The 12,415-nt window shown below is 26.9% G+C and overlaps 1 protein-coding gene across 1 annotated transcript; it reads right to left on the bottom strand.

The window, feature by feature from the left end:
- Positions 1-1,030: 1,030 nt before the first annotated feature.
- Positions 1,031-2,192, bottom strand: LOC105361891 (uncharacterized). Its single transcript, XM_011499187.1, has 2 exons — positions 2,106-2,192; positions 1,031-1,638 (listed from the first exon to the last, which is right to left on the bottom strand). Exons 1-2 carry the CDS (start codon positions 2,168-2,170, stop codon positions 1,143-1,145), a joined length of 561 nt encoding a protein of 186 aa, XP_011497489.1. The 5' UTR covers positions 2,171-2,192; the 3' UTR covers positions 1,031-1,142.
- Positions 2,193-12,415: the final 10,223 nt, after the last annotated feature.

Below are 12,415 nucleotides of genomic sequence, written 5' to 3'. Positions count from 1 at the left end.
CGACGATCCTTCAAATTTTACATCAGAACGTAGAGCCTTGCTACACTCGGTGTAATCGCACTTTTAATTAATGAGAAATAATCGGCTTGGAGTTATAGGCTCGTTCTTATTTATCACTGACCTTGATTTTGTTTTTTTGTTTTTTTTTTTTATCTACTGACGTAAAAAACTTACTCAAACTTGACAGTGCATTAGATGAATACTATTTTCATAAATTTGATATAATTAAAAAAAAATAAAAATTTAATTATGTTAAATCGTACGTTTTATTTCTTTTCTTTTTTTTTGTTGAAAGATATGAATGATATGTTTGAATACATCAGAGTAATATGGATGAAGTTAGTCAAGTGAAGATGTATTGTGTCGCTTAAAAAATCTTGGAACTTCAAAAATATATAACCATCACAGACCCAACAACATGCTGAAAATATATAATTATAATTTTATAATATATAATAATTCACAATAACGGAATTACTGACCCATTAAACAGCATAATTTATAATTATCAAATGTAAAAAGTATTTATTTAAAATTGAATTACATTGTTGTTGGTGTAAAAGAAAATCAATAAAAATTGAAACATAATTGATCATGTATTTTTATTGATTTTTGTTTTGTTCTGTACTTGTTAAATTGAAAATATTTTTATTGTTATCAGGATATTCAATATAATTTACAGTTCAGATATCGTTAGTTATCATTATAGTATGAAACAACCATAAAAATTACACTTTGCACTTTGAAACGAATTAGCGTGATCAACTTAGTAATTTTGAAAAATTCAATATTCAAAATTTTCCTCTTCAGTGCCAACTACTTTATTATATAATATGAAATAAATTTCAATGACATCGTACGATTTGATGAATGTTTGATAGCAAATTCAATTAAAGGTATTCATAATTAATATATTTTGAATTATTTTCTGAACAAAACAATTTTATAGGCGTTATTAAAATAATACTTTTTGTAGAAAACAAATACATAAAATAAATATTTAATATTTTTATATCTTTCATTTCGGTTTATTAACATGCAGTATTAAATAATTACGAAACACAAAGCATTTCCATAAAATGTTTTTTCTCATCAGTTTTTTCTTACGTCAATGCATTAAAGGAGTAGTTTTTTTTTAGTGATTATTGAGTAAGTGTTGGTGAAGCTGGATGACTTGGATCATTAATAGGTAAAATATAATAACGCAGCCGATTCAGTATTCTCTGGAATTCGGCGAATTCAGGTACATCTTCTGGAATATAAGTATCTTCATACCTATTCGTGATTGCGTGCCACTGATTAATTTCATATTTATGCTGGCATAATTGAACAGCTCTACATTTCAGCTCTTGTTCGGTCCTTTTGGATGGAAAACTTTCGAGCATTTCACGAAATATGTGTTCTGTTTCTAATTTATCTAGCGATGCGCTCTTATCATGTAAATATCGAATAAGAAAATTGTCCTCTGCATTTGTAAAATAAACAATATCGTTTGAAAATTCAGTGTTATACTTTGGCATGTCCTCTCCATGTTTTTGGAAATAATCTAACACACTGTCTAAAGCCATTTGTAAATTAACAAGATTTTGTGGATCCCATTTACGTAGACGGTTTTGGTTTAGCACTTTAGATATGTTTCTATAAATAATAAGTACATAAATATAGTAAGCAATGTTAATAAAAAATAATACATATATATCATGATATGCCGCTTTTAAGTAAATAAATAAATCATTAATTATATCTATTTAATTAATTAATTTTAGAGTAACGTTCTATGAAAAATAGGTAATAATTATTATTATTATTATTATTATTATTATTATTATTATTATTATTATTACTGTTATTGTTATCCAATTTAAATACTCCGTTATGTACTGTTCTTTTCTTTGGAGAAAAAAAATTTATTGTATGGTAAACATGAAATTTAATGAGTAGAATTAAAAATAAATTATTGTTTAATGAAATGTATAAGTGAAATTGACGTATACTATCGTTTCTTCTATCGCGATCATTCTATACTTTTATGTTTAACGTAAAAAAAAACAATACTCAGAATATTTGTAAAAAAGAGAAATTAGGATTTAATATTTAATAACTACCTATTTCTGAAAGGCGTTTTAAAATAAGGTCCTTTATCATTTTGTTGGTTTTCTTGACGTTCCATTTAATTTATAACAACTTCCTTTAGCTAACTATTAAACATATCAATAAAAATTAAATTAATAATGGTGAGATTGAGAACACAGGGTTAAATTCATAAAAAATCTTACGGTTATATTCTAATTATCATTGTACTTATATTGTAAACATATTGTACTATAGACGAGATCGGCATACTAAGGGTGTGCATTAGGAAAATAATGCATTTAGAACAATTTTCAAATGACATTGCGGTTGCAATAAAAATTGAAGTTGTAAGATAATGATTATTGTAATGTTATTAAATAATTGGATTGTTTGTTAAATATATGGAAAATTTTTTGTACAATATTACGTACACACTGATTCTCTAATTTACGCTAACAATGACTATTTATCAAGATCAGAAATTTCTTATTATAAGATAAACGATTGCATTATTTTAAAATTGACACTAAATAACGTGGCAATCTAATTTTTATACAATAATAAAACTTTTTATTAAATTCCATTTTTTACAAGTTGCATAAAACTCGAAAGTATAATTTGCTTTGAAATACGTAAACTCTCTTAATTAAAAAACATCACTTATTTGTTTCATAAATTTATTAGATAAATTAAAACATATTAATTTTGTTAATAATCAAATAAAGTTGTCAATTTCAAACATATGAAGAATATTGAATTTTATATATCATCATGCACTTTTATAATTTAATATCGCATGTACGAATCGTTAAAAGTTATTTAAAGTAAGCATCTTATACGAGGCATTTGTGAAAACATAAAACTAAATGTGTTTACCGAAGCCAGTAGAAAGAAGTAAATATTTGTGACTGAAATTCAGAGTATTAGGTATCGAAGAATTTTTTTTCTTGGGATCAGTGGATGAAACACGAACCGCCACAATATATGTAATATGAGCAGTGCAATGGCGTTTTCGATCTTATATAGGTATATACGTAATAGAATGCACATTTCTCTACCTTTTCTATATTTATAAACTATACATACTTTATTTCATTAGATTTGATTGAAATCAATAACTACAAAACTAATCTTTTAAAGACAATTTTTTTATACGTAAAATTAATGTCGAAATTAAGACTATTATACTTACTCAGTATATTTTATTTCTTTTTGTTAATGATCTCACTTGTGGCCTAGTTATTGCTAAAATAATTTCCTTTTTTTGTTTGTAGCAATACTTTAACAATATATCTATACGATTAATAATATATTTGACTCTCTTCTATTGAGCACTAATTGATGAAATTTTATAGAAAAATTTGAAATTTGAGTGGCAAGCGAAGTAACAAATTACGCTGTCTCTCAAATATTTAATAAAGCACACTATTATTTGAACAAAGTTCAATGGGATCTAATACCTTATATTACTTGGTCGTGCACGTCTATATTGTCTTAGCAGTTGAAATTTCTTGCCAACTGTGAAAACGCGATGCGAGGTCCTGACAACAAAAGAAAGAGAAACATTTATAAAGATAAACACTGCTTGAAAGAACTCTATGTGATTTTTGTTCATCGTGTCGGCAACATTGAAAACAATCGCATGCGCAATCCAATAATGTATATCGTATGTAACGCGCCCTCGTGGCAGTCAGCGACGTATTAAGCGATTGTAAATTTGATATAAAAAAGCGATGAATCTATATTGTTAATGAAGATTCTGTGACTATGGGGCTATACAAAGAGCATTTTGTTGCAAGATTTTAGTAATAAAATCTGGGTATTACTATCGAAAATTCAAATATTTACAGGCATTTTTTGCCGCAATAGCTTTGTAAAGGATTCAATGGTTATTATTTAATTTTTCTTTTATAATTGCATTTCTATTATACATGATTGTCATAAAAGAAATTGATTATACCGAGCTACCAGGTATCGATCATATCGATGAAAACCCTAATTGTGTAAGTGAACAAATGACTAACCAATAATAAAAAATATATATTATTTATTATCAAATTTCATATAAAAAAAAAAATATATATATACACATATATATATATATATATATATATAACAAGCAAAAAGAATGTGTGGATTTCATGAGCGATCTTCTATAAGACTTCTATAAGACACTGATTTACATATGTAAAAACATGATTCCCTCGGGTTTCCACGCATAAAATTTCTTATTATCGTATTATTGACAAAATGTCTCAATTCTATATTTATTCACAAATATTAAAAATCAAAATATTTCTATTTTTATTTCTCTATTTATTTGCTTGTTTATTTTATTACAATAGCCTTTTATTCTCCACGGTCGTTTATAAATGTTATATTTTTTTAATATATACTTCTATTGCTCCACGCTTCCAAATCTGTGCACGTGTTTGTATGAAAAGAGAGAGAGAGAGAGAGAGAGAGAGAGAGAGAGAGAAATTGTCAGAAAAGAAAATTTATGTCTGCATCACGGTTAGCATTTTTAATTCCTGTTTTATAAGTTGAATTAAATAAAATTAATATAAATATTATGAAGTTCATAAGGCAATTATTTTATCAAAAGCCTTACATGATAATGTGAATATTAGTGGTGTGCCAACTTAATAAGCTTTGATCCTTTGATTATCATTCGATGTACAATCATTAATCACTTCTGTGAATTAAGTATTTCTGGGGATGCCCAATAATAAATCCCTAGAGCTGCTCTAGAGAGAGTTTCATTTCTGATTTCTGACGAGTGACGAAGCAGCGTCTTTAAGCGCACGTTCACACTAGTCTGCGTTAAAACGCAGACATGGTTTGAGGCTTGGCGCCTGGCCATCGGGGGTGTAAAGATCGAATTTGTCTTATTGTGTTAAGATTGAATCTGTGATCTGCTTTTTTATCTTTGCCACTGGGAGTCAACAGTTTTTTTTTCTTTTTTTTTTATAGAAAGTTAGTGGCTTGATTTCAGTGTGTTAACTAAAAGTCTTTTCTACTAATTAAATTATGATCAATATTATCGGCTCGGGTATGATAAGTTTGGAACGTAAAAGTTAAAATTCACTCGTGTTTCATCGAGCAGCTGAGATTTCTTAAGACGAGGTATTAAAAAGAGCCTTTGCGTGGGCTACAACTTGGAACTTCGACGTGGTTTTTATCCGGAAGCTAAGGTGAAAATGTACTTGCGTTCGATCACACAGATAAATAATATTAGGAAGTTGCTCTGACGAAAATTCCAGTGGTCCCTACGTATATCTCCTAGCCAAAGTTAGTTAAATAAAGATAAAACGAAGTGTGGTGGGGGTGGGGCTAGCTCACTTGTACTGTATCAACATGACATACTCCATGAGGACCAACAGCACTTGGGTGAAACTTTCGAAGTGGTGGAAGCCGCAAAGTGTCAGAAGGGGAAGATCATTCTGCGCGAGCCGCTTCATCGCTTTAAATAAACTTCCATGTTAAACTACGCTATGATATCGACTTCAAAGTTATTTCAACCTTCAGCTAGTATGCTTGTTATGAAAATGTTTCCCTTCGTTTTTCTCCGTGCGCAGCGCGAATATGTAATAATTTGTTGCTCGATGTTTGCGAAAGCTGTAAGTGCTAGTTTGTTCAATGTAAATATAGAATTTTGTTTAATGAATTTAGTTCCTTATTGCACTAAATGCATTTATAATGACGTAAATTTATGATGAATACATAGCAATGTCTATACCGTTAAATTTCGAATAAAGATTTATGGCATAATAATATGAAATTTAAAATTAAAGTTTTTGATAATTTAATGATAAATTGTGAAGATTCATAATTAAAAGGTAACGCTGCAATTCTAATATCTTTAGTGTTAAAATAAATATCATAGTTCTTTATAATTTTATAATGTAAATATGTATAATATATATAATATAATCATGAGAAATATTGGAAAAATATCAATGTTACAATAATAAGTAATAATAATAATTTTAAAAGTCTGATTATTGTAGTGTGATTTAAGATTAAAAATTATAGGTTGAAAAAATATATTAAATCTTATTTGTTGAAGAAAAATGTTCCGAATGGCACTCGTATAATACTAATAATAATTATGAAATGTCACTATCTCAAACAACTATTTATTATTCTAAAAATAATATTATAAAATATTACCCGTTAAAAAGCATATTTATTAATTAATGTTAATTTAAATTTATTTATAAATATTTAAATCATTTGAATATATATTGAATATACGGCGGATTAAAACTGACGCACTGTATTTAAATTCGAATGCAGCTATGTTAAAAAAAAAAAATCAGTTATGATCAATGACGTTGAGTATTGCTTGAAAATAAAAATACCTGTACATTATTTATAATTTTATGGATATTCATTATAAAATATGGAGAAAAAAATTCAACAATTTTATTTGAATATATTTAATCCTATAATTCAATTGTCTCTTTATTTTATATTTTAAATAAGAAAAGCCCATAAAGTATCAACCAGGCTTTTTAAATTGGGTGTACTTATCTCTCCAATTACCTTTATACGGGTTAAAATCCTTCTCATTTCTAGTGAACTACTGTTTTATTTTTTTATTTATACGCTCATTGCCCGTTGTCTCTTATATTTTTCTTTCGATTTTCGTATCTCTTTTATGAAATTAAACAGTCTTACATATTGTACATATTGAGGTTATGTTAATCAAATAAATATCACATTTATCTTTTGTACATTAATTACTAAACTAACAATGAACTTTGGTAAACTTTGGTAAGCATGTATGATCTTAAATTGACTTACAAAGTGTATTAATAGTCCCTATATCTAGTATCCAGAATCACTCACGTAGATACAGATCCACAAATATAACAAAGATGAATCGTTCTGTCATCTTTTTTGATAATTGCATTTGTTAATATACTCGAAACATTATTTAATTCGAAAGTTATTCGAAAAATCTTTGGTGAATCGAGTACGGCCTTATTCGTCGAATCATATATCGATCAGCTTCAGTCTTCTTAAAGTTTTATTTCTTCAACTCTACGTTCATATGTGTACTTATCTTGAATTCGTAAATTGTTGTATTTTTGCCATTAAATATTCGTGTGTATGTACATAATATTGGGCAAGTAAAATCATATTGATTTATCATGTTATGTAAAGGCTAATTTATGAAATTTATTAAAGTTATTAAATTAAGTCGTAAGGGCAAAGTTTCGATGTATTTACAGATGTATTTACATTTTGTAGCCCTTTTAGATATTATAAGGAATGGCTATTTTACTTTTATTGGTGTTTGTTTTGTTTAATAGAATAACATTCTTTATTGAAGAAAATAAGTTGGCTTACTATTTTTTGTTGTTCTAAATTTCATTTGTTTTTGATTTTTTCTATAATATTAGTACGCTGATCAATACTTTTATCTTTTGAAATCACAGTCAATAATAAATTTTATATATTAGAAAAATTGTTATTGTCATTCTTTTCTTATAATATTTTACAATCAATATTTTCACATTAAATACGTATTTCAATTGTTTTCGCTACAGCAGAGGCAAAAATATAGGACATTGGAGGCAAAGTCTTTCGAGAAAGTGGAGGAGAAAAGGAAGACATGTGTAAAAAGAGCGAAATTGTTTTCGAGTATTTGTTCTGGCGTGTATCAGAGCATTTTATAACTTAAAATACGCAGAGGTAAAAATAGTTTGACCAATCGTTAGACTTTTCGTAAAAATTTTCGCACATGCATTACAGAAACGAAGACTTAAAAAAATTAATTTTTTTTACAATTTTTTTTTCTTTAGTACTTAAAGTTTTGTTCGCGGAGATAAGATTCAAATAAACTTAAGAATAAAATGCTTTAAAAAACATTCAACTTATACATTGTAAGCATATCGTTAAAATATTACGTGCGTACTTTACGTTATTGTCTTTTTAAACAATTTTGAATTCTATATTGCACGTAGTTGTTTATAGAAAATTTATACGATGCTATTTGATAGATTACTTAAGATATCGGTCAACTTTTATAAAACTGATTAAATTATTGTGTTAAATCATAATTATAAGTTGTAATTACAATACGGGAATATTGTTGTCAGCACCTTTTTTTAAACTTTGAAAAAATTCCATCTTAACTTAGTCAATGTTTGTTTTTGTATAATCATAAAGCTCGGTAGAGTAATTGGTAAGTCAAAGGTTGACGGCGAAAGCTACACTATTCATGTGTAATGAAGCTTTTAACTTCTTACCAGTAATATAATATTTATTGTAATATTTACTTATTAATTAACTATTATTTTAAATAAAAGTCTAAATTACTTTTTCTACTATAAATATATTTCTACTAGCATACGTATAATTTTTTGAAAAAGGAAATAATTTATTATTAATACGTATAAAATTTATCAAAAAATTATAATTACAAATATGTATATTTTGTAAAAGAGTTACAATTTTGATTCTGTTATATTTTTAGTTTTAATAATTGTCTATATTGTTTAATATTTCTGATAAATTAGTTGTAAATAATTCTTTTTTGGATAAATTTTAATATTGAATAGCATTCCCTCAAAAATTATATATGACAAGCAGTTTAGTTATTTTTCACTACTGAATACTAAATACTCATAATTGAAGTATTAACAAATATTTGACTATTATTGCAAAATATGATAATTGCAATAAATTATATTCTAACTTATCATATTATCGAAATACTTATGAATTATAATTTAATATTGCTAAATTGTAATTTAATATTGCTAATTATTGGGAATTGATTTAAAATGTAATTACATTTTAAAATGTTGCTCTATAAAATTGTAAATAACTTTGTAGTTATAAAATAGATTACTTATTTTTTAATTTTATTTTAATATATATAATAGTATCATAAACTTAAATGCAATATTATCAAGAAAGTTTTCTAAAGCATTGTATTATGAAAATTGCTCTTTATCTCTTTTTTCCGAATGAACTAATTCACGGGTTAAAAATGTATTATAATGGATATATATATATTTCGTTCATGTTGTAATGAAGAAATAACAAACACACTTATTAATAGAGAATTATTATTTATATGATTTTATTAAATTTAATTAACTGTGATCGTAATCTTGCTTATAATAGTAGAAATGTTTTCTTCGTTAAAAAATAAGAGATATTAATGCGGAACTTATTGAAGTTGCACATTTTTATTTCGTCTAATAGATGAAAACTATACGATAAGGTTAATAATTGCATATTAAAGAGCAATTACTTCATTGCTACGAATCATTATAGGCGAGATCACTTGCTATTGTGATAATTTGGTGTTGGACAAAGTGGTGCTTGTACTGCGGTTGTGGAATTGCAATTGGGCTATGTCCGACAAGAAGATCAATTCTCTTCCTTTCTCTTTCTCCATCATTTCCCTACTCTCTCATGTTCGTGTGCAAGTCTAGAGAAAGATAGTATCTTCATAGTTTGCTTAAGGGGTGGTCATATAATGACGAAAATATAATATCCAATATAATGGATTTATTATTATTTTTCTTTTTACATCATTTCTTGTCTACATTTATACACATTTTTGTAAAGTTTTTGTAATTTATAATCATAAAATATACACGGGTTTTGAAAAATACATTCTGTCATACAATATAATTTATGCGTAATAATAGAGTTCATTTTATATGATGAATAAAAAAGACATTTCAGGCCTAGATTTTTACATTGTAGTAAAATGATATAATACTTTTATTATATTAAAGGAATGAATTCATTATTTAATATTAATAATTTTAACAACTTTCTTTCTATATACAATTTTGCTTGACTTGCGGTTTTTTAAGTAATCGTAAAATATTACAAAAGTTCAGTATACGAAATACTGTTTGATATGTTGTATTTTAATAATGCAATTACTGTCTGTTGAATAAAAAATTATTTAAATTATAGTATTAATGTCTAACAGAAGGTAAATAAAATTTTAATTCGAAATATAATGTTTGAATATCTATGCCGTTTATTATGAAATTTATAATTTTATATCATATTTTTGTTTCACATCGTTTTCAATTCAATAATTTTTTATCGATTGTATTGTTTTTATGTTTATTTATTCGTTTGAAAAGATAGTATATTACATATATATATAAGATTTATAATTTTGAACTAACTATAGGAGAATGAAAGTCTGTATATAATTTTTATTTAGGTATTTGCAAGTTTTTCACTTTTAATATATTATTTAAAAACTTTGTTAAACATACTATTTAACTAACCATTCATAACAATATAATAAGATAAATATATAAAAGTGATTTATAATAAAAGTTCGGGAATAATTATTTTTTAATAAAAATATTATTGGTAATTCAAATAAATCAAGTATTTCAAAATACGCATATAAATTTAAAGCTTAAACGGTAATCTGTATCAATTACCACTATTATAAACAAGAAAATAGTTCTCTATATTGTCTGTACTTTTTTGGCATTAATGCAACATCGAGGCCTTGGAGAAACAATTTATAGTAGGGCAGTTAATCATTTGATATCTTAACTGTTGCTTCCTACTATATCTTTATGCATTCAATGAATTCTGAACTCAGATTAAGGGATCCGTGAGTATGTCTTCTAGCAGGAATGTATATACTTATAAATTTAGAAGATATTTGGAGCATTGAAAGTTGGATTCTGATCAACGATACTATTAGTATTTAATTACATTTATTTTTACCGTACGCTAATGTTTCTCACCTATACCAACGATATATGGATATCTAAATTGTTTTAACTAATTTATACACAATTTTGGTACATGCATCTATAGTCGTTTGTATATAAATTTTCTCCCCGTGTTACGTTTCTTATCCTAGTTGTTGTAGTTGTTAAAGAAATGTATAGAATGATGTCAAAGTAGTTTAAAATGGTGATATTTGCATTGTTTTTTTCCACCATATAACTGTCACTAAGAATAAAATACAACTTTAAGCATTGAGGTCACGGAATTCAATTTTCTTCCGATAAATAAAATTTTCTTAATGCATCGAGGACAATTGCGACCATAGTACGCGACATTAAGCCGCTGCGTCTCCCGTGCCTCATCTCACTGCCCATCTCAGCCTGCCCCCGGCAATAATCTTGTACGGGCAAATGTCAATATTGTCAGCGCGACCCACTAGGTAACGACAGTCCGAGACGACGCGGCTCATTGGCGAACAACCAATGAATACTCCTAGAGTGCTGATTGATCTTTGTGGTCTGTATGCGCTGTCCAACGACGCTATCGCCATCGCTGATTACCGTCGCTGACTTCGGTGATTTTGGTCGTTCGAGCACTAAGCTTTTATTGATTTGAATCTATATTTACGATATACGGTACAAATACCACGTTGTTATTCTTTTTATAGGCAATGATAAACTTTTATCTCAGAATTCAGATTTGCCATCATTTATTGGAACGAGATACTTAATTTCTATATAGATTGCTCTGTGGGCGTCACTTGAATCGCTACTACTGGAGTTAAAGTGAATTTTGCTTGAAATTTAATACAAGATTTATTTGACATTGATTTAATTGACGCGTATTATTATTAAAATCCAAGTGCACAAGGCAATCTTTTGTTCGGCAATCTTTTTTTCATTGGAATATTTAACGACAAGTATATTAATACAGTTATACTTTAATATCATTTATGCATAATTTTTTTACCTTAACTTGCGTCAATTCAATTAGCATTAATAATAGCTAATAGCAATTAAAATAAATAATAATTGAACCACCAGTATATTATAGAGACGATTTGAAGTTCTAGAAATGAGAATCTAAATTAAAAGCTACTAAGGCAGCTATTTGAAATTGGACCCGTTTTATCATATATACGCAAACCTCATTACGAACAACGGTCTAGTAAAGTTTATAGTTAGAAGATAAGGTTAATGTTATGTGAAATTTTCGTCACGAAGTAATTCTATCCTGCAGGTCAATTTTTCTGGGTTCAATTATTTTTGAAAATTTGAGTACACTGAAGTACGACAGTTCTCAGAAGTACTTAAATATCAGCGTATCGGTAGATGCTGCGACCACTCGGATTAATAAAGAATTCGTTTTACCAATATATTCTCAATTTTTTATGTCTTATTATAATTGTCATTCATGCATTCATTCTAGCTTTAAAAGAATATTTTCTATTTTTATTTCTAGCATGTTAATCTATTTTATAAAATGAACTAGTTTATGCATAAATCTATTAATAGTATACATTTGCCGATTATTTAGTTAAATTTTGCAGTATAAATGCAATAATTAACAGTTTTGAAACTATAAAATACTTTCTTTTCCA

This window comes from Ceratosolen solmsi, unplaced genomic scaffold (assembly GCF_000503995.2).
Source record: "Ceratosolen solmsi marchali unplaced genomic scaffold, CerSol_1.0 scaffold10, whole genome shotgun sequence".
In the NCBI taxonomy this organism is placed as follows: Eukaryota; Metazoa; Arthropoda; class Insecta; order Hymenoptera; family Agaonidae; genus Ceratosolen; species Ceratosolen solmsi.
This window is presented reverse-complemented; position numbering and strand designations above follow the sequence as displayed.